This window comes from Aythya ferina (assembly GCF_964211825.1).
Source record: "Aythya ferina genome assembly, chromosome: 1".
In the NCBI taxonomy this organism is placed as follows: domain Eukaryota; kingdom Metazoa; phylum Chordata; class Aves; order Anseriformes; family Anatidae; genus Aythya; species Aythya ferina.
The window spans coordinates 148,549,276-148,571,683 of NC_140296.1; the positions used below are offsets into that span (position 1 = coordinate 148,549,276).

At 40.0% G+C, this 22,408-nt stretch overlaps 1 protein-coding gene across 3 annotated transcripts in view; it reads right to left on the reverse strand.

Moving 5' to 3' along the window:
- Positions 1-21,897, reverse strand: part of LOC311430089 (tyrosine 3-monooxygenase-like) — a 54,506-nt gene extending 32,609 nt beyond the window's left edge. For 2 of the 3 annotated variants that reach the window (XM_084506458.1, XM_084506456.1), the window contains exons 1-9: positions 21,730-21,897; positions 20,621-20,795; positions 18,739-18,827; positions 15,291-15,358; positions 14,033-14,083; positions 9,882-10,027; positions 3,895-4,030; positions 3,136-3,205; positions 1,385-1,441 (exon numbers count right to left, since the gene is read on the reverse strand). In XM_084506458.1, coding sequence (XP_084362584.1) covers positions 1,385-1,441; positions 3,136-3,205; positions 3,895-4,030; positions 9,882-10,027; positions 14,033-14,083; positions 15,291-15,358; positions 18,739-18,827; positions 20,621-20,795; positions 21,730-21,861 — 924 coding nt within the window. In that variant the 5' untranslated portion in view covers positions 21,862-21,897. The remainder of the gene's footprint in view (positions 1-1,384; positions 1,442-3,135; positions 3,206-3,894; positions 4,031-9,881; positions 10,028-14,032; positions 14,084-15,290; positions 15,359-18,738; positions 18,828-20,620; positions 20,796-21,729) is intronic. The other variant, XM_084506457.1, reaches the window with a different exon arrangement.
- Positions 21,898-22,408: the final 511 nt, after the last annotated feature.

Here is a 22,408-nt window from a genome sequence, read left to right on the forward strand (position 1 = left end):
ATAATCTTGATTCTTACTATTTCCAGTGAAAAGCCGTTCAAGTATCTCATGATTTTGCAGAAAGTGACAGTGAGACATGGGACAATGCTTTAGGAGAAGGATTTTTTAATGTATTTATTGTTTTTAAGTGGTTCCTTAGATATCATTTATTTGGCTCTTAGTGAGGTTCTTTCGGTTCTTAGTGTCTTAACAGGGTACAAGACATAGTATTTGTGGCCCACTGTGGCCCACTGTGTATGGATCCACATGCTTAGAAAACTCATGGAACTGAAGGAACTAACGTCATTTCAACATTTGTTGTATGTATGTTATAGACCATGAAAAAAGTCATGATTCTCTTAAGAAACTCTTAGGTAGCTTAGATATTGCCATATTACCTAAAACAGATAACTCTTTATAATGAATGGAGAATGATAGGGACTTCTAGAGAGAAACAAGAATTTATGGTAGACATCTATGTCTTGATAGAGAAAGCATTAAAAGTTCTCTATCTTCACTTTCTGATGAAGAAACATTAAAAAAGAGCCTAGATCAGATGTCTGAACTTTTTTAAAAAAATGAAGATTGAGTGGTTAATCCAGAACATGTTTACTGTTCTGAATACATGAATGGTACTTAGTACATGGTATTCTCACGAATCCCGAACTGCACGTAACTCTTTAAAAAAGGTTCCTTTGTTCTACCTCTCTAAACCCCAGATGACACTGAAAATTTCAGATCTAGCACCCATTGTTCTGCTAACCTTACCCTTTAAGACTCCTTTCTTCCCCTGAAAAAAATAATCATGACAGTGAAATAGCTGCTATTATCGGAAAAAAATAAAATAAAATAAAAATAAAAAATCTGGCCTCCAGCATATTTTCAGATTAAGATGGGAGCTACAGGTTGCATGAATCATTCTCACAGATTGTATACAGCCTAGGGATTCAGAACCAAGTGAGAGTACCTGCTGCCAAAGAGCTCACCTATTTTGTGAGATTAGCAAATAAAGGGCACCCTGAATTCTGATGGACCCCTGCACCATCGAGTATACATATAATCACATCGAGTATACAGTCAATTAGATGAATCTATAAAGTGAGTCAGAACCCTCCCATTGCTGAAACTGTAGAGGCTCAGCTTCAGGAACATATTCTTATGGCAGCAAAAAGTATAAGTATTTCCTCAAAGTGGAATCATGTGCTTCTGGGCTCCCTTGGAGGGACTCCAGCTCCTGCTCTAGCACCTCCCCAACCTGTGGATGAGGAGAAGACAATTCTGCTGCTGCTCCTAGTTTTGTGTAGCTAAGCCAAGACACTAAAGAAGAGCCTTCCCTGAACAGTGAGGAATATGAAGTGAGTCCTTTGGTTTTTGCCTCTGATACTAAACTGCTGTCTGTACTTACTGTGGCTAGTTTCTCAATCTCTGTTTCAGATGATCCAAGAGAAGCCAGTCCAATATCCTAAAGCAAGTAAGCAAGCAGTCAGTGTTACACTAGTGTGATTATTCAGCCCAAGGGAGAGAAAGAGGGGAAGGGGGAGGACCACATCATTTCTAGCATGAATAGCATGAACTATTCATTGTTTTTGTCACCCAAAATGACCTTCCATGGCTTCCAGGATGCCTACCTCTCCCTGGCCCCCAGCTACATACCACTGGGAGCCACATTAGATGAGTGTTTAATCCTCAGAGTTCTCTGTGTAAAGTTAACCATCTCTTGGCTTAATGCTGGACTATCTCAGGCACAGATTTGAAGGGAGGAATGAGAAGTAAGGACTGGAAGGTGGGTTTTATTTTTTCCATACCTTTTAGTCTCTCATTCTCTCTCTGACAGCCCTTATCGGTATGTCAGATACATGCAGGGAGGATGCTGTGTACTCACAACTATGTTCTCTGTTAATTACTGTTCTCACAATAATTTACTGTAGGTGTCTCCTCTTAACTATCCTGGGAGCTGTATTGTGCAGCAGACAAACAAAGCTATTCCCTATTCCTCATTCATCTTTTCATGTTGAATGGAATAAAAATGAAAGTTTATGGGGTGAATTTCAGCTGTGAAAATACTTTTTGGAAATGTGAAATGCAAATTGTGAAAATTAATTTAATGTTATTCCATGTTGTATAGTCTGTGTTACAGGCAGAGAAAGAGTAAAGCTGAAAGTTTTGAGATTGCTATAATGTCTTTTCTAAGGTGTCTTCAGTTCTGGTGTTGAACTGAACTGAGGAGAGTTCTTCCAAAGACAATTACAGACCTTGAGGATACTTTAAGAACTACTGATAATAGCCAATATATATGACCAGAATGGAAACTGGCATGTATCCAAGTTGATACAATTGGAAACCACATATTGTGAGGTGAAGTGGCTTTATTTTCAGATATTCTATCAGGGATCAACATCATATAACCCCTCTGCACTTATTGTCAGTTTCCACACTGGCCACTGATTGATAACCCTAGAATATGAGTTATCTTTATCCCTCTGCTATGGTTTTGAGGCACACTTATAGTTCTGCAGTCTTTAGTTACACAAGGTCATTGAGTTCACTTGGGTCTGACACCGACAGCTCATACCAAATGGTCTCTTTTGTACAAAGAAGCTCTGTTTTCTTTTTGGAGCCTCCTCGCCAGTGTGAGCAATGCTGTGAGAATCTGGTGAGTTGTAAAAGGAAAAACATCTCAAATGAATGACATGGTGATGGACACAATTAAAGTATCATGTGAGATTAAAAATGTACATCCAGAGGCAGAGCCAGCTTAGGGGCGTGATGGCTGTTGGTGGTTGGGTTGGTTGGTGTGGCATCAGACAGGAAGCCTGGGGAATAAGATAGTCTATACAGCTCAAACAAGCAGCACTGCAGAGGCTCCACTGGCATCCTGCTGCAGGCTGACTTGGCTCTCCCACAGAGATGTCCCACAAACACTGCTTGCCCTTTCTTTTACAAAATGTCCACAGGGAGCAGTGCTCCACTGTGCACCACTCCCTTGGAGTATTTATCTCCTCAGGCACTGCTAGCCCACTACTGCTGGAGGTTGTGACTCAGACACACCCAAGTCTTAAAATAACATTTCAAGCACGGTGAGCTGCGTGCCTTTGAGGCATGTCTGGCCTGCTACCCAGAGCAATTGGTTAACAGCTAGCAGAACAAGCTTCTTACCTGGGAGAATTGGGCAAACTCCTTATTGGCTAGCATGGGAACATGACCCAGCAACTCATGGCAGCAGTCTCTGGAAAACAAGTGACCTTCACATTTAATTAAAGTGGTTTGTATGTTTGTTTGTTTGTTTGTTATCCCTGCTCTACGTGAACATCCTATGAAAGACTTTAGCCAACAGACCTCCCAAGGGAGCTAGTGTGAAGGTTGCAACTGTTTTAGTTACTCTGCAGTAGGTGCCTCCGTACCTGGCCAAGCTTTGCAGAGAGTTTGACAAAGCATTCCCTTCTGCCATGGGGATCCAGCTGCCCCCCACTACACTGGCTATTGTCTCACTTGGGATGGCATGGGCAATAGTCTCCTATGTCACAACATCTTTGAAAAGACCCTGTTTTGTCCCAGCATACAACAAAAACGTCTGTGTGAACTTGTAATTTCTCATGAAATGTAATTGCTGCTGTCTGGCCAGCACTTACTGGGAGAGTTTCACAGCAGGGAATCAAACCCCAGCAGATGGTAAATGAAGGCAGGATGAAAAGATTAAACCAGATATTCTCCAGTCTTTTCCTTCTCCAGACAACTTTGCAAGAGAAACAGAGACCCACACCCTCGCATGCATGACTTCCCCCTCTAAAACTCCAGCTACCAGTTTCTCAGATTGTTTCATTCTGTGGAATACTGGATAGAGATCCAGAGTTTCTCCCGAGAGAATAATTTCCAACACATTCAAAGGACAGGATTGTGCCATGGTATCAAACTTACGGTTCTGGGGAATGCATAGGAGATGAGAAATGTCTTATATACTGTGTGCACTGGAAGACACGGAATGCCAGGCTGGCAAGGAAGTCACGAGCAGACAGCAGCCCTGCTACTGGTCTCAGCTGGAAACCTGTTCTTTCTGCAAAGGAAAGTGAGATAGAATTTAGGACTTCCTATGGTTACTTGCTTTACACACCCACTTCAGGTAAACAGTTTTAGTGGGCCTTCAGGTCCTGTTGCAGTAGCTCCTTCCACTAAAGGATAGTAGGAACATCCTGGCTTACCATTATCAACATGTACCTTTTGTCTTTATGGGTCCAGTTAGGGTAACATCAAAACAACCAACTGCTCATCCTTCTCTGGAGATATTTAAGGCCCATCGGGACGCCTACCTGGGCAGCCTGCTCTAAGGAACCTGCTTTGGCAGGGGGGTTGGACCTGATGATCTTGGAAGGGACCTCGAGGTCCCTTCCAACCCCTTCAATTCTGTGATTCTGTGATTCTGTGTTTAGTCACACAGCAGTGATGTGAGGTACAGAAGTCCTACTAACCTCAGTTTACATTTCTAGCATGTTAGCACACATTTGTCATGTCAATGATGTGTCTGAGGTCACACACGATCCCTGTGGTCAAGCAGGGAATAGAACCTGCATTTTCAGTCCTTGGTTAGTTTACTAATCCTAGGGTTCTCTCTCATTTCCTCCACAGCACGTGGAAAAGATGATAAACAGGAGTTTGGTAAGAGACACTCCCCAACCCTACCCTTGTCTGAGAGCACCTGGCTCTTCTGTGATGCTTGTTCACTATTTAAGCTGGACCTGTGGAATTTCTTATTCCCCAGTATGAAATCTCTGGTACCTCACACACTTGAAGATAAGGGTAGATAAACAATGAGTCTGACCCAGTCTAGGCAATTCCTCTATTCATCAATGCACCTAGTTCAAAATGCCCCAGCAGTAGAATTGGAGCATACTATTCAACTTCTTCTCAATTTGTCAGTGCATGCTGATACAAACTGCATAAACTATCTCAACCCTAGCAAGCCTCCCTGTCAATTTTAGCTTTCGGTCTGAACTTCATTAGAACAGGAACACTCAGGAGGAAGAGCAAAAATGTCCTTGTTAGAGATGATGCTGGAATTTGGCCTTTAGCCATTTAATGTCAGATTTTTTATTAGCTATTCTCAGCTACTTTTCCCCTCTGATTTTTTCACCATTATATTTGCCTAGAACAGACTACATACCCTCCCAGTGATGTGATAATACACATTTTGCTCCACAGTTGTCCTCCATAGAAGAGGTCAGAAAAACACAACACTTTTGCACTTGGATTTTACCTGGTGTTACCAATATTATCCCTGAGCATCCTACATTACTGTGAAAGGTCTTTGAGAGATGACTGGAAAAATAAACTGTCCTATGGTCAACTGAATGCGTAATCTTCTTTTCCATGGGAAACATGTTGGTGGTCTGCAAAGCTAAGAAAATTGAAAATCACTGCTTTTAAAGAGAGCCAATGGTAATCTTTTTGAAGTCCTATATTCAAAATCTGTGTTGCATTCTCAGCTCCCATAAATGACATTTCATCCGCTTTAAAGCATAAAACTGCATTTTAAAAAATTCAGAAATGGCTTTTTTCTCCCTTTGCTATCCATATCCTATTGTGTCATGAAGCCTGGAACCTAATTTATTTTATGTAAACAAACAAAAAAATCCCACCCAGAAACCAAGCCATTTACAAGATTTGTTTTGTTTTGGTTTTTAATGTTTCTTCCAGCATTTCTTGTCTTGCTCTGTCTGGCTATTAGCACTTTTCTCAGAAAGAAACAGAGAGAGAGAGAGAGAGAGAGAGAGAGAGAAAGATAAAGAAAATGAAAGAGAAGGAGAGAGAGAAAGAGGAGGAAGGGAAGGGAAGGGAAGGGAAGGGAAGGGAAGGGAAGGGAAGGGAAGGGAAGGGAAGGGAAGGGAAGGGAAGGGAAGGGAAGGGAAGGGAAGGGAAGGGAAGGGAAGGGAAGGGAAGGGAAGGGAAGGGAAGGGAAGGGAAGGGAAGGGAAGGGAAGGGAAGGGAAGGGAAGGGAAGGGAAGGGAAGGGAAGGGAAGGGAAGGGAAGGGAAGGGAAGGGAAGGGAAGGGAAGGGAAGGGAAGGGAAGGGAAGGGAAGGGAAGGGAAGGGAAGGGAAGGGAAGGGAAGGGAAGGGAAGGGAAGGGAAGGGAAGGGAAGGGAAGGGAGGGGAGATAAAAAGGCCTTATTCGAAGACATAGAAATGACAAAACATCTCAAACTGTCCAGGACAAAAAAAAAAATGAGTGGAGAGTAAGGAATTTTTCTACCTGACAGTGTGAGGGACTAGGTGGCTAGTGTTTACCATGCTTATCTTCTATTGCTTGACCATATTAAAAAGGTAATGGGTACAAAACTGACAAAAAAGATGAACAGCAAATAAATCTATGGAGATTATGTCTTTTTCTATATGCTGACCAAAAGCATCAGAGTTAACCAGGGAACTGGAAGTGTTTGCAAAGTTGCTTCCTGTTCTCCTCCCTCCCAAGTTAGGAAAGCAAGGTGCTATGGGGAATAGAAGACCATCAAATAGGTCTCTATGTGGACTGTCCAGGAGCTAGAATAAAAAGGGCATTCCCTTTCTGCTGACAACATACTGAGCCAATCAGAAAGAACATGAAAAGCTCAGAGTCTGATAATCTTTGGACTACATTCTGAGTCTGAGTGAAATGATAACTGCACCATCTGAAAAATATATCAGACCATTACCAAGCCTTGGAGTAACTCAGTTTTGGAAGGACTATGAGAAAGTCTAGGGAAATTTATACTGTTTTAGCATCCATGTTGAAGGAGCAGAAAAGAAATGAAAATTACAGCTTATGTTCCCTGAGATGCCTTTTAAAATACAGGCCAATGAATCAGACAGTCTGCTGATGGAACGGGCTTGGCAAGTTGCCTTCAGAAGCCATAGAAAAAAAAAAGTTTTCTGCTGAAGGTATTATCTGCAAAATCTGAACTTTTATTTCATTAGTGTACAATAAAACCAGAAATCAGCAGAGAACTGGGGGTGTGGCTGCTTGGACCTGCTGCCCAAAGGTCTCTGAAATCAGAAAGAGTTGAAGAGAAGGTCTCAAACAGTTGACCTCATGTGATCTGTAAGGCTTAATTCTTGGCCTAGAAAAACTTGTGCATACAGGCCTGCGTGTTGTAGTGTGAGCTTGCCTGAGTTCACTGGCTGTAATTTCTTCCAGCTGTGGAGGACAATGAATGTCTAAATCCAAACTTCATTCCTAGAAAGAAAGAAGTGCTTAGGTTCCTCTAGTTAACCCTTTAAGAAAAATTCTTGCCCTGTTAAACTGTCACATGCTTAACCTTTTAAATTCCCTTTAGGTAATTATGGAATACTTATGATGTAGGGTTCATTTCTGTTTAAACCAACCTCACTACCAGACTAGTTAACACTTGACATATCTTGTAGTTCAACTTACATTAAAGTGAGAGGGGATCACTTGGCAGAGTTCACAGACATTGCTGTGTAAAAAAAAAAAAGGAAGTTCATTTGGCTGTCTGGGCTGTCTATAGCATGATAGTTTTCCCTGCAGGATATTCCTCTCTCTCTCTGCATTTCCATTTATTATATAGTTTATTATACAAGGGCTTATCATCTCATATACTAAAGAATAGTCCAGTCCTTAGAGGCAGTGTTCAGTAAAGATGCATGCTGGGATTTACATCCTAACTGGGAGTGGGACAGTTCAGGGCTCATCCAGAGCTAACCAGTGGAAGAACAAATTGCACAATGGAACTCCACTCATGGAGATGGGGTGAAATTCATCCACTGTATGCTATGGTAGTAGGTGAAATTCATCCACTAATTGCCAAGGAACTTTGGGAGACCTCACAGCCTAAAGGTTGCTTGAAGTTTAGTTGGGTGAACACTGCACACCCATAGCACAGGAAGAAGCCTGAGTACAGTGTTGATTCATGAGCTGTAGGATTAAATATTCTGGCCTTGCTGAAGATCATGGTAAAAGCCACACAGATTAATAATAAATGATCTTATTAGAGGGAATCATTGAAGATAAGGAGGATATCAATTCCAAGCACCATAAAATGGGTCTAAAATAGCTTACCAACTCTTAAATATGTCTATCTTTAACATAGTTCTTTTGAACCAACTTTGTTCTGTCTATGCTTCATAAAGCCTCCATGCTGAGCTACGTATCATCTTGGTTTTATCTAAAGTTTAAGGAGGGTAGGACTGGCACTTTAGGGAGTCATTCTATCCATTTCCTTGGACACACATGCCAGGGTGGAATAAAGTGCCTCTGACATGCCTGATTCCCATTCTCGGTCAGAGAAGTAATTTGGACAATTAGCTTACAGTAGCCATGCCATGTTTGAAATAGTCGAGTTGAAACTCTGTGAAAATTTTCCCAGCCATTGCTAGTGGAATTTTCAGAATGACTATTTTTAGTGCTCTTTTTTTTTTTTTTTTTTTTCCTCAGGAAAATTTGTATAGCATAGAGAAAATTTAGAACTAGAGCCTACAAAAGAAGTAAGTAGACCCAGACTCAAGATAATCAAATACTGTCAACCAACATGAGCAATAGGAATAATACTATGAGAGGATATTCTTACATTGTCCTAAACTTTCCCACTTTGAAATCATCTGATTCAGTCCAAGAGTATGAATATTTGTGGTAAACAGACCAGTATCATGTGATTTCTGAAGCTCCCTGCTGTCAGCTACTGTGTAAATGAGATAAGATGAGATAAGCTACTTAATGAGAAAAATATTTATAAGCCCAATTACTACAGGAGGGATGGCTAAATGGATAGGAAAATATGTGAAAAAAATACAGGAAAAAATACAGAATACACATAGAAATTCCTACAACTGGTTGGTGCTGGCATCTTCGTGAGAGTCATATTTCATATTGCATCCCTCCATTCCCTCACACTAAAATATTTGTCATCAAACAGTTTAATTTTCCGTAAAATTGGCAGTGTTTTGGAAACCTATAGAGCAACAGAAATCTCAATCAAGCTAACTAGCATCACCTACTGATATGTGGAGCAGGTCATTTGATTTCCTGAGTACTCTATTTAAACTGAATTTATTTAAAGTTAAGCCATAGTTTTTATTTATTTATTTTGGCGTAGTGAGCAGTTATTCTCCACTCTCTGGAATATTTCATTTTCACTCAAGAAGAGCAAGGAGGTTTCAAAGACAGGCTTTCTTTAGTTGTTTCTTTAGTGTTCAGCCTGTGGCTTCATAATAATAATGCAGGCTCTCTTTCTCTCCAGCCCTATATTAGCCTGCCCACAACTAACAATGGGTAGGTCAGCCCTGCAATCATATAGATTCTTCTACCTGAGGCCAAATCTTCATGCAGTTATAGCCTAGCACCATGACTTTTCTGCTCTCCTGCACACTAGGTGCCAAACAGTTTAGACTGGTATGTGGGGTCATAGGGACAGAAAGAAGCAGAGGTGTTGCAAGGAAGCTGCTTTTTATTGACTAGCAGGACCTCCTGGAAATTGTGTTCCTCTAGCACATGTTGCCATCCTGTCTCAAGCAGCAGGAAAAAAAAAAAAAAAAAAACAAACACGTGGACCTGAGAGGTATTTACCTGTAGTTATGTTTGGGTCTTACTTACAGCTTAGTTGTAGAAGTGATACAGCAAAACCCACAGAAAAACTGTATGCTGAAGTCATGCTAAGAAGTGAGCTACTATGGTATTGGAATTAGCTGTTTAGTGCTACACCAACTGTAGTCACTGACAGAACAAACAAACTCAGTCACGCCTCGGTCCCTAAATATGCCTTGTATCAATGTCTTACTAACAGTCACCTTGCATGAGGGAAGTCCAACAGCTAACCAGCTCTGGTTACCATCTTGTGTCCTCTAACACAGCTTGTGTGTACATGTGGTGTACATAAATATTCAGGAAACTGTAGAATAAGCCATAATTCAAAATGACTGGCCTTTTAAAAATCTGGAGACATCCTGAAGTTGAGGTATGTTGTCCTCTTGGTAGCCACAGTATTGCTCCAACTGCTGGAAAGCATCTAGGTATTGTGTGCAAGCATGAGTAGGGTAGAGGCTGCTCAGCTTCTTGTAGACTTCTCTCCTGAAAAGCAAGAGCCATATAGCATGACCCACCACAGTAAAGTATTTTTCTGCTCTACCTACAGATCCAGAGAGACATGGACCCCCAGCATGAGTCTAAAAATGTGAGCCTGGGACACCTGGTGCTTGGAAGATGAAGTACGGACAGATGTAACTATGCTTGGGGCATTTTGTTTCACTTTTCCTTCATAAGGAGGGTTCTGTTCCACAAATTTGCTTTATCCCTTAATATACCCTAATTCTAATTAGGTTTCTAATACTGGTTTGGAAACATTGACTAGAAATAAAGGTATCAGAGGCACCACAGGAGCCACAGAGAGAAAAGTGAAGCTGTGGCCTTCTGCATTATACTATTTACATGTGGAATAAGTCAGGTATTTGCTCTCTAAATGAAAGTTCAGCTTGAAATGCTAGTCCCTCTACTTCCATGTCCAGCCTGACTGCTAGCCCTAAAAAATCACGTTTTCTGATACTGAAGAGTACATTTGTACAGGCAAAGAGGTTCATACTGTTGCAGTTCAAAATGTCTGCCATGAGCTACGTATTTGAAACACATGACAACTTCTTGAAGCATTTAGCCCATCATAAGAAAGGAGACAGGCTGAAAAAAATTGATGTAACCATATTTTGTCACAGGTTTCAAGCCTCTTTCAGACTTGATGGTGCTTGGTCCTAGAGCTGTGTTTTGGAATACATTTAGCTGTTACAAAATAAACAAGTAGTAATAGGATGGCCAGAAACTTATAGAAATGGCTATTTTTGTTCAGACATAGCCCTAGGGTGTTAAAAATTTTATAAACATTGTTTTATGAAAATTGAGATCATTTTTGGAAGTGCTGGCTATGGAAAATGACCTTTTGTTGTTTTTGTTTTTATTTTTATTTTATTATTTTTATTTGTGTGTGTGTGTGATGCTATTGTTGCTATGGAGGTGATAGCCAGTCTCTAATGGCTCTCTCCATTTGTACAAATGACTTACACAGTGTGGGAGTAATGAACCAGAATGAAAGGAAACAACATAAAACAAAACAAAGCAAAAGTTAGGAGGAATAAAAATAAAAGAACAGACGGAACCAGTGGCTGCTGTCACTATTGCAAAAGCCGCAGGAGACTGGGCCATTTCCATGGAAGAATTAGGAAAAAAATAGGATGACTAGAGTTCAAATGTTGCCCTGCCTTATTCCCCATAGAATACTACTGACTTCAGTGGGATTGCATAGGATCTGAACCAGTACACAGTTCAGCCCCAGACTGGAGTCTAAAGAGGGCAGGCTTGTTTACACTTCTGCACATATGGTCTCTTTTATCAAAGTATCACTCTACTGTTTGTCCAAACATTGTCTACCACAGAAACATAGACAGTCTCAGAGAGTAGTGATGAATTATCCAAAGTCAAGCATCTGTCCTTTCTAAGTAGCTCTAAGGCAATCATCTAAGTTTACTCCAAAGTCAGTAGAGAGTAGCAGATATTTCCAAAGGACAGTTTAGCTTGCGCTAATATAGTGTTGATGTCTTACCATGTGGAAGTGCTAGTCTGGCTGTAAAGGATCTTAGCTCATTGGCCACCTTTCAGAAAACTGAAGTAGAATGAAAATATGACTACAGTAGGTCTCTCCTATTTATAAAAACAACAGCAACAACAAACAAACAATAGTAGAGCCCAGGAATACATCTTCAGTGGGTGTTTGGGGCAAACCACTACCAACAACAACAAAAGGGAAAACAAACAAACAACTAACAACAACAACAATCTTCACATGCTTAAGTGGTAGTGACTCTGACCCTCTATGGGGATTTGGTTCTCTATCATCACATTGTTTTCAACATCCATTGTCTCCACAATCAGAAGACCATTAAGCTGCTATTTGAGGGTCATCCAGTCCAGAGAGGGAAAGAGAAAGTTTTGAAAGTGTGGGCTATGCAACACTGCAGAAATAAGTTTTCTATTGAAGGATGGAGCCAGTCACATGAAAGACTTCAAAGTCAATGCTTGTAGTTTGCATAAATACCCTTACTCTTTTAGATAAAAAGTGGTACTTCTCTGCTTTTTTTATGAACATGTGACAGGTGCATCCCCATAATTTTGGTTAAGATTCTCACTTTTTCTTGTGATAGCTTTTACCCACAAGACATCTTCTGTGACTACTTTGTTTCACAACCTTCCAAGAGTGCTGCTTAAAAACACAAACTCAGCTCATCTCTACCCTCTGTTTTCTGAAAGTCATATTTCTGCACTTGATTAGTTTTCATTTTTATAACCATGTTGCTACAAACTGAAGGCATCCAACAACTCTTCAGAGTGAACACCAAGGGAATTTTGGTCTGTGCTACAAATTTCCCTTTCAATTGCACTGAGCTCAATTAAGTTGTGCTGTAATGCAGCTGACCTCAGGGCACAGCCCCAGGGAGCTGTGATAACCATTGAGAGGTCTAATTTTGGAAACAGCTTCACATAACAAGACAACCTGGGTTGCTGGGACTGGTTGTTTGGGGAAATAGGCAGATACTGCTTTAAAGGTCTGTTCTGTTACCACAGTGGGACTAATTCTAGGTGGAGAAGGGCAGGAATGACGGAGGTTGGCAACAAAAGGGAAAAACAGGAAAGAACACAAAATTAAATTTTCTTAAATATGACTTTTCCACACACCATCCCATGCCAAGATTGCTGGCTGGTGGTAGCAATCATGAGCATGACACTGACTATCAATCTTTGACAATTGAAAGATGCTATAAAAACTTATTTGAGCTTAATAAAAATGTGATTGCCTGGGTGAGTTGGATGCAAGGTTTCTATGATTGTGGACAACACCCCTCAAGCTTTCTATGGCACAATAAATTTTATTTAAAGTAAAATAATCATTGAAAAAGATGGGATGACCCTGTGGTTGAGGTCCTGGCATGAGAGATTTAGAATATGGATTTAATTTCCAGCGTTGACATTAACTTCCTGTATAATTTGGGGCAAATCAGTTAAGCTCTCACTTTTTCAACTCCACAGTTAAAAATGTTGTTATCACTGTCCCCTTCTCCCACCTTTAGGCTAACTTTCCATTTATGTTGTAAACTTATCTGAACAAAGACTCTATTATGTGCACATATGGTACCTTGCACAATCCTGGGGCCCTCCTCTTAATTTGGGGCATTTGGATATATTTCTGTTTGTATTATCATAAAAATGTATAATTATTGCCCCTTACTGAGAGTTATTAAAGAGTGGGAGAAAGTGGAAACTGAGGTATATGAGATAAGAACTCCCCTTTCTTTCAGATCTACCACTAATTTCATGTAAAGTCTGCAAACATACTGTGAATTGAATGAATGTTTGGCATTTTTTTAAGTGGCAAATCTTCAGGAGAAGCAAAGACCTAATAAAGACATGCTGCACCCACGTAAAAGTTGCCCATCATTTCATATGACCTCAAAGACAATGAAAATAATGTATTCTGGAAGGACACTCCAAAGTTTCCTTCACCGTCAGTTCAAGAGAATGACACTTATTCATGTTAACAGCAAAGAATATTTGCAGAAGAACAGTGAAGGCTGGTCTGTCCTATTAATATTGGATTAGCCACATCCTGTGAGTGAGCTGCTATTCCATGAGTGGGCACTTTATCTTGGTAACAGATCTGGAGAGGCAATAGTTCTGTCACCACCAGAGGCATGATTAATTAGAAGTCAATTAAAAGAAATCCAGGGAGGAATCAAGGTTGCTCTTGAAGGTTAAGATATTCTACTAGAAGCTCCAGGTGTTTTGTAACTTTTGATATCTTGATGTGATTGGCAGGCAGGGAGATGGTCAGGAAAACATGTTTTGCTCTATAAAGCAAATAGTTAGGGCCAGCCTAGAGAAAGAGTTTCTGCAAAGCAAACGAGCAAAAGGAGTAAAATCATGGAGTAAAATTTGAGGTTTCTAAATGTGTCTTCAAAATAATTGTCTCATATTGCCTGTCCTTCCTGACACTGCAATGGAATGGCCCAGGATTCAGAGTTTAAGTAACAAACTCACCAAGTTGCAGTCTCCTGTGCTGTGTACTCAATGCGAGGCAAAGGGTCCCCTCTGTAATGAAGAGGAAATAATGCATGTTTCTAAAGGAGTTTTCAAATTCAGTCACACAAAGATCACTTCTTGTCTTGGTAGACTCTAATGTGTGTATTTTCTCCCCTGTTCAGTGTGGGGAGGAAACAGAAGAACATGGTAAGAAAGGGAGCCATATTCTGCTTCATAGAAGAAAAAAAAAACAGGCCTTCAGGCTTAACCTTATCACCGTTGAAGGCAATCAATCAACCTCCTTACATTGCATGTCTGGATGATCCATCCATGAGGATGTGATCAGCACAGTATTATCATCAAACTCATCAGCAGAGATCTGTCCAGGCATACACTGCATGCTTATCATTTAGTCCGCTGATGAAAGGTCTTATCTCCAGTTCTTCACTATTACTTCTCCAATAGTTCAGTCAGTTCAGTCTGTGCTCTTGTGCTGTTTTCTGCTAGACTAGCTGTGATATATAGTGGCAATGAGAAAACTATAGTCAAATAGAATTCTCTTCAGATCTCCTGACTTGGAAGATTTTACCATTTCTTGGACACCATGAGGCTGATAATCTAACAATTTATTTAACTCTAATATGTTCTAACAATTTATTTAACTCTGCCAGACAGCAGTGTGATTCTGAAGTTTTACCCAGAAAGATGAGAACACTTTCAATCATGCACATGGGAGATTAGAGGTTTTTAGGCTTTTTCCTCTTTCAATTAGAAAAGACAATTGCCCTGTAGCCCTGATAGCATTTCTTCAGTTAGGGAGATTTTGGTTGGGAATGGTAATCTACATGGACTTGGCCATTTTGTCAAACAAATATAGTAGTAAATTTATTTTCTTTGTCAAAAATATGTACTAAAAATTTGCCAAGGAATGTCCTAAAAATTGTTCCTCATAATTCCTTGAAAAAGATTAGCCTCATCTTAGGAGCTTGTCCTAGAAGGAACTGCAAGATTGAAATGAAAGACCTATATGGAGAAATTATCCCTTCTAACACACTGAATGAGATGTGAATACAACCCTATGACTTTTAAGATGTGTTTATTGTGTTGTGAGAAAAGTCTGCATTGTATGGAGGTAAAGTTTCTATGTCTAAATTCTCTTTTCTAATAGATAGCCCGACTGATACATCACTAAAAGATTAAGGTTTCCCTTGCACATGAGAATGTCTGAAAGCACACAGTGATAGTTTAAGTGCCTCTTCAGCAGTCTTGTACTTACGCTCTGTAATTATAGGCAAGGTCAGCAAAGAATGCCCTCCGTTTCCTGTACTCCAGGTCAGTGTATCCCTGAGTTAAAACATAATTCAAAAAAAGTTTCACATTAAGAGAGATTTCTGGGCATAAATAAATATGCTGGCAGAAGCATTCAAAATAACTAGGCCTCAGTTAGGTTGTTTTCTCTGAGGCAATGAATCTTGATCCTTATGAACAAGGCAAGCCAAAGTCTGCACTCAGTTACATCCATGACATTTTGCTGAAAATGTTGGGCCTGTGACCAGAAAGGAAAGTAACATGGCTTGGTAGGAAGGTTTTGAAGTTGTTCATAAACACTGCATCACTTATCACTAAACTTAAAGTCAAATTTTAATGAAAATCACATTAAAAAAAAAAAAAAAAAAAAAAAGTAATTGAATTGGAGGTGTCTCTTCTGCTGGGAGGGAATTGAGTCTCCAAGTCATTGCTCTCCTGTGCTAAGCACGATGGTTTCAGTACTGGAGTGTGATGCGCATAATGGTACCAAGCCCAGTATAACCTCACCAGAGAAAGTACACTGCACCTGCACGGTGCTCTGCACTTTGGAAAAAGAAGGGGTATTCATTGGCTAGAAATCAGTGGAGTCACCAGTGAATCTACGGAAAGTATATGTATTCATCTGAATCTCCTTTTGCCCATTTATTGCCATGTTATAATAAAGGCAGATTCAGTGGTGTCTGTTCAAAAGGGCAGTTTACTTATTAAAAGCAATAATTCCCTCCCCTCCCTCCCTGTCCCACCTCCCCTGCAATGTTTACTAGAAATGGAGTTTCAAGCAGGGGTCTCCAGCTATTAAATATGAATAGACATGTGGAATCAAATTCCTTTGAATTTTACATCATTCATAATAGGAATAAAATCTGAAATCTGGCACTGTATTACTAATATAACTCATAAAGCAGCGTTGATCAACATCACTGTACAAATATTTATTATTCTAAAATATTCAGAACTTACTGGAACCACTTTACATTCTACAAGCCAACTTTCTCCCTTAGGTTTATTCACATAATTTTCAGTGTAGCAATAATACCAGTAATACTGCAGTTAATGAGTATTGTGTGCGTGAATCTGAGCAAAGAACTGGATCCCAAGAGCAAGTTTATTTTTTGTCATGTGTTATGGAAAACATGGTCATTCAAATGCCACCCTTGCTTGTCAGTAGCTATAATGTGTCCATGCAAAACACATGAAAAAGCCATTTGGCCAGAGTCTTGGTGCTATGACCTCTCAGCTTTGTCCCTGCAAGAGGAGCCTCCCCAAGGAAGCACCATACAAGTGTCAGGGTGCCCCAGCAACTGGTGTCATGGCTTTTCCAGCCATTAAAGAGGCAGTAAAGAACAAAGCAGAACTGTTGAGATGGATAGCCTAAACTGCCTATTCAGCAGTTAAATGTATATGCAAAATCTCTGCTGAGCCAGCTGTGGACATTAACGTTTGATACTTTTCTTTAACCTGTCCACATTGAGCCATGGTCAGCAGCACAGTAACTGAGGCTGACTTGTGCCCCTGCCTGGCAGATGAATGATTTCCAGTGCCCGAGCTAACTTGTTTCAAGTTTAGGTATTTCTACATTGCATCGCATTCTGCAGTGGTGACTGATCCCCACTCAGCACTTCAGTAACTCTACACCACTCATGCTTTCTCTCACCCTCTTCAGTACTCACACCTTCTCTTTGGTAAAGTAAAAGTAGAACGTAGATGGATTCAAGTAATTCCCAATGTGTATTCATTAATCTCATGGGAAACAACCTCAGAGATAGCTCAGGAAAAAACATAGGCAAATACTTGGAAGATTTCTAACAGAAAGATGCAAAGAAGAAAGAAAGATAGAATCACAGAATCATAGAATATCCTGAGTTGGAAGGCACCCACATGGATTATTGAGTCTAACTCCTGGCTTATGTCCTGTTTAAGCATGATATGAAGCTCTCCTAGAGATTTCTAGATTAATAAGTCAAAAATAGGAGATAGACCAGATTTTTTTATTTATTTTTTAAGCTACCATACAGAGCTGTACATAGGCAACAATATAAAGATAGTGCAGGGTACTAAAAGGGTCTAAATAGAATTCAGACATTTAAAGAAGGGAAGGATGAAATCACATAGATTCCATTAGCATCCATCTAAATCTTCTTTGCACATTTCAGCACAAAGCCTGTGTTTTTTCCTTTTCATGCTTCACTTCTACATGATGTTTTGCAGAACACTTCACAGCAGTTCCAAGACCTACCTTGGCAATCAGCAAAAGGTCCTTCAGATCGCCTTATTTGTCTGTACCTAACTCTTATATCTCATCTATGCTAAAGCTGCAAATCATTGCTAGTTGTTCTCGGTATTTTGTCTTAGAATTATCTTCACTGGAGAAAAATGTACTCTCCAGTGCATTTTTCATCTTCCTTTTCTATATTTTCTGCATATGGCAGGGCTAAGATTACATACATGTAACTGTTATGAGTAAAGCCCTTTCTGTGGCCCATTCTTAACCAAAACCTACTGCCTGAATCCAAGGGAAAGCCCATCACAAACATTCTAACAATATTTTGCAAACAGAGCAGTATCCATAAATACTGCCAAAATCCTGGTTTCAAAAACCTTGGGAAAAGTCAGATATAAATAAGGGTTTTACTCTTTGAAACTTGTTTCCAATTTAAACTTCAGGTGCTTATCTCAGTAGGAATCACTAGACATTTTGAGCTTCTTCAGTCACATTTAAATCTCAGTTCCAGTATTTTGTCCACGAATCAGTGCTGCCATGTATTTATCTTATTTTCTGTCTAGACAATGTTTGCAAGTTTAAGCATCTTACTTCTCTCTGCGGGATCTGAGGATCTGGTATTTATTAGTGACTAGCTCTTTGCTGCTTGTCCTCATTACCATCCACTGTACATCTGCACTTGAATGAGATTCCTGGCATTAGCAAAATTGAAAAGGCAAATATAAAGTGTTTGAAAGGTTGAGGCATAAAAAACACAAAACATGAAAGGGTGGGGAACTTGACTGTTAAGTGGACCAGTTAATACAAAGTGGGCATAATTCAAATATAACGGGTGAAATAATAAACAAGAGATTTTTTTTTAAACTAAACAATGAAAGGTAAACACATGCTAAAGACTATATTGCATAGAAATGACTGTATCATGTGCCTATTGTTAATGCTATTTGCTTTGGAGAATCAGAGCCAATAAGTTTTTCTCATTAGATTATTCATTCTGAAATCCTAGACTCCACTGAAAATCAACCTTTATCTGGCCCCTTTTTGCTGTCTTTTCCTGGGTATTTCTTTACTTCTAAAATTCTCAAAAAAAAAAAAAAAAAAAAAAAACACACACACACACACAAAAAAAAAAAAAAACGTACATAGTTTCTTTTTGAAAAACAAACCAACAGTAGCCCAGTAACCTCAAACTTACAGGGTGACTATGGTCCAAACTAGGATCGTATGTGGTGATCAGATGGTGACACTTGTCCAGATCTTGGATTTTTCTGGGGAACCAGGGCACTTAAAAGAAAGTAGAAAGAATTAAATGAGATAGGATCAAATAATTTAAAAGAGACACAGAAAATAGAAGTTATGATGAAGATTGAAAACTTTACTTTCATCAATGAATATCTAAATACTCATATGTATATCAGTTATTGAGTTCCATTTTGCTGACCAAGCTGGCAGATTGGATGAAAAATGATTCAAAATTAACTAGTTATGATAATACATCAGTTTTAATTAACAGAAACAATACTTAAAGACAAAAATATTTCATCTTAGACCTAATGAGATGTTCTGTTTGACACAGCACAAGAAGTTTCTTTCTGTGTTTTTGGTTTCAAAAAATATTTTTATCTTGCCTAAAAAGTATCCTTAAATTTTCATACTTCTAAAAGTGAAAACAGCATTTTAAAAGGAAAATGTGAACTTTCTAGAAACAAAACAAGCCAAGAAGTATCTTGACTTCATTTCTTTCCCCTCTCTCTCTTTTTTTTTTTTTCCAAACAAAAATTAATCAAGCATTAGCTGAATTTCCAAATAGTTTACTTCTCCTGAAGAGGGGACCTTTTCTGGTGACTAAAAGCATATTTGTACAGTACCCATTTTAATTTTAGTTCAAGCATTTATAACCAATTAATTAAAAATCAACAACAGGGGAAAGGCAAAGTTAATGCTGCTTTCTGAGATCAGACTGATGTTGAGATCAGACTGTTGTTACAGCTGAGAAAAAGCCCTTTGGGGATTGCCTGAACCTGATACTTGACAAGAGGACACCAGGTATCTCTGTACTGAATGGAATATTTAACTTTAGTCCTATTAAATTACATCCAAGCACTGCAAGTGCATAAACATACAAGACTACAAAAGTACACAGATGCTGGGAAATACCAGCTCTATCATGCTGTTATAGTCAATGCTGCAATGAGAAGAAAGAAATACAAGTCAGACAGGTTTCTTACATCACCCTTTATTTATTTTTATTTTTTTGTCTTTGTCTTTGGCTCTGCTAGCGGTTCTATATGAAAGTCCCTTGTCATTCCATTTGTGACCATGTCTCCTCAAAACCTATACCTGATCATGAGTCATCCAGTGTATATCCCCATATGCGTCTTGCCTATCCTCTGCTAAGTCCTGGGAGAGGGCAGACAGGCTAAATGAGAGGGGAGAAAGGACTGTAGCAGAATCCTTGACCTTGTTACAGAAGTGCATGCAGCCAGTAAAACAGGGATGGTGCTGACAGATACCAGTTTGACTGTCTCTGTCTTTGCTTCATAGAAGCAGAGGTAACCGCTGCTTTTCTCCACTTCTTTTGGTTGGTACCAAGTTCTTTTGAGTTAAAGCCATCAAAGCAGGGCATTGTCCCATCACTTTCCTTAAGCAAACTCCTTGGGAGTACATGCAAATGAAAAGTTCAGGCTATCTACCATATTATTGCATTCCCATCAAGTGTCTGTGGTCACTCCGAAGAGCCTCATAGCTCTCAGTTTTCTGTCCAGGTCTCAGCCCACAGTCCTCCTGTCACTGGGGAGTTTCCAGTTTCACCTGAGCTTCATGTTTTGCTGCTCTATCCTTCTCAGCTCCCTACTTGATGGAACACTTTTCTCACCTCAGTTTCACTACCCATGCCAAAATGCCCCCCTTTCTACACCATTGGGAATGATCCCAAGGTAAACAGTCACATGCTGAAGAAAAGTGAATGTATGCTCACTTGTTTTCCAGACTGATTGAATTAATACTATTAAGAGAAAGCTAAAAAACCTACTCCAAATAGAAACAAAACAGTACTAACATATGCGTATGTTTCTTACCTTTGTCTTCTCTGCCAGTTTTCACATCCTCTGCTGCTCTCTTTAAGGACGTGATAAGGATATTAACATCAGCACTATGAACTTCACATTCAACAAAAATGTCAAGATCATCAGCAGAGTTCTTGGGCTTTTTGGCTTCCCTTGTTTCAAAGTGATGGATCTGAGTTTCAAACATCTGCAAGAGCCAGATGTTGATATGAGGCTTGTCAAAAGACTGAAAAGCCAAATAAATCTAGAAGCACTTATACAATATCTTTAAAAGATGACTAAAAGAGGTATTAACAAGAAGTACATGTTAAGCAATGAAGCCTAGAAATGCTCAGTTTAGAAGGAGCTAAAATACATGCAGGGCTAAACAGTAAACACAGTAGAATTACGTAGAGAGAGATGGAGATGAAAGATGGGATACTGTTGATTGTAGCATTTCATCTGTGCAGAAATAGCAAATGAGTGACTGGGTAACTCTTGAGAGCCTGGCAAAATGAAAGCAGATCTATTGATGTATAATAACACCATAATCATTAAATAATTGCAAACAATTAAAAATAAGTAACAAATACAATACTTTTCTTTTGAGATATTCATTTTCACAGATGAGAGTGAGCACCTGGTAGGGGTACTTCATGTGCCCAGAATATATAATGCGTATATGGTTTACAGCTCTTGTGTTCTCTATATCTCCTGCCAAATATGCAGGAAAAATCACTGGCTTCTAACAACACCACAGTCTGAGTACTTGAAATACTGGCCTGTTTTTTAGTCATGGCTGGCCACCACAATTGCTAGAAACAGACAATAGACTGGTATCTGCTATGAACAGTTCTTGCATAAAATGATGATTCTTCTAAATGATTGTGTCTAGCTGCTTCCTCCCTCCAGAGCGCTATCCTCCATCTAGAGAGGCCAGTCAAGCTCTCTAAGACTCTGAAGCACAACAGGGACAAGAAGGAAGGGAGAAAGCAGACAGAGGCATAACTCAGGGGCACAGGCAAGCAGAAGGACAGCAGTAAGAGAGGGGGAGATGCAGAGTAGGAGAGGTGAAGGCAATAGGGGCAGAAGAAGTGGGTCAGTGGAGAAAGGGGATGGAAGGTGAGTGGCAGGGTCTGTACCTCAAAGACTTTGGCTGCCCTGGAGAGCTCAGTCTTCCTCATATTGCAGAGGGTGAGGGTCAGGATGAGAGTGGCTCCATCATCCTTGGAGTCAAGGCTGCCTTGCCTGTTCAAGGATTGTATGCTGCGCATCACCTTCTCCTTGCTGGCCTCTTCCCTTTGGCCTGAGATCACCCCAAAGTCAGTCTTCATTGGGAGCCAGAGCAGAAGACTGCAACTGCAAGATGTTCAGTGAAAACTTCCTGAGGTTGTGTGTAGTTCTACCAGAGTAATGGCTGGGGATTGTGATGGGACTGGAGATGCAGTGGGACTACGTGGGTGGTGAGACCAGAGCTGCCAGATGGCAGTGATGCAAGCTGGTTCCTACTGTGTTGGATGTAGAACCATTTATGTCAGCCATGCCAGACACATCAAGGGAAACTGCCTGCGTAGGATCTACGTAAGAGCCCAAGATAACCCCCCTCTTCTGGATAACTTCAAAGCAGGACCCTCCCCCTCTGTTTGAAGGTGTCTGCAAGCCATTCACTCCCGGAGATGGGCTCCTTTGAGGAGAGGCAATTAGCCTGAGTACCATTTATATTTCCTAGTCTGGACTGCCCTACACCATTTCTCAGATAGCGCTTCCTCCCCATTCTCTCTTATCTCAATGGGGACCCATCTGCATTGGCCATGCCCCCAG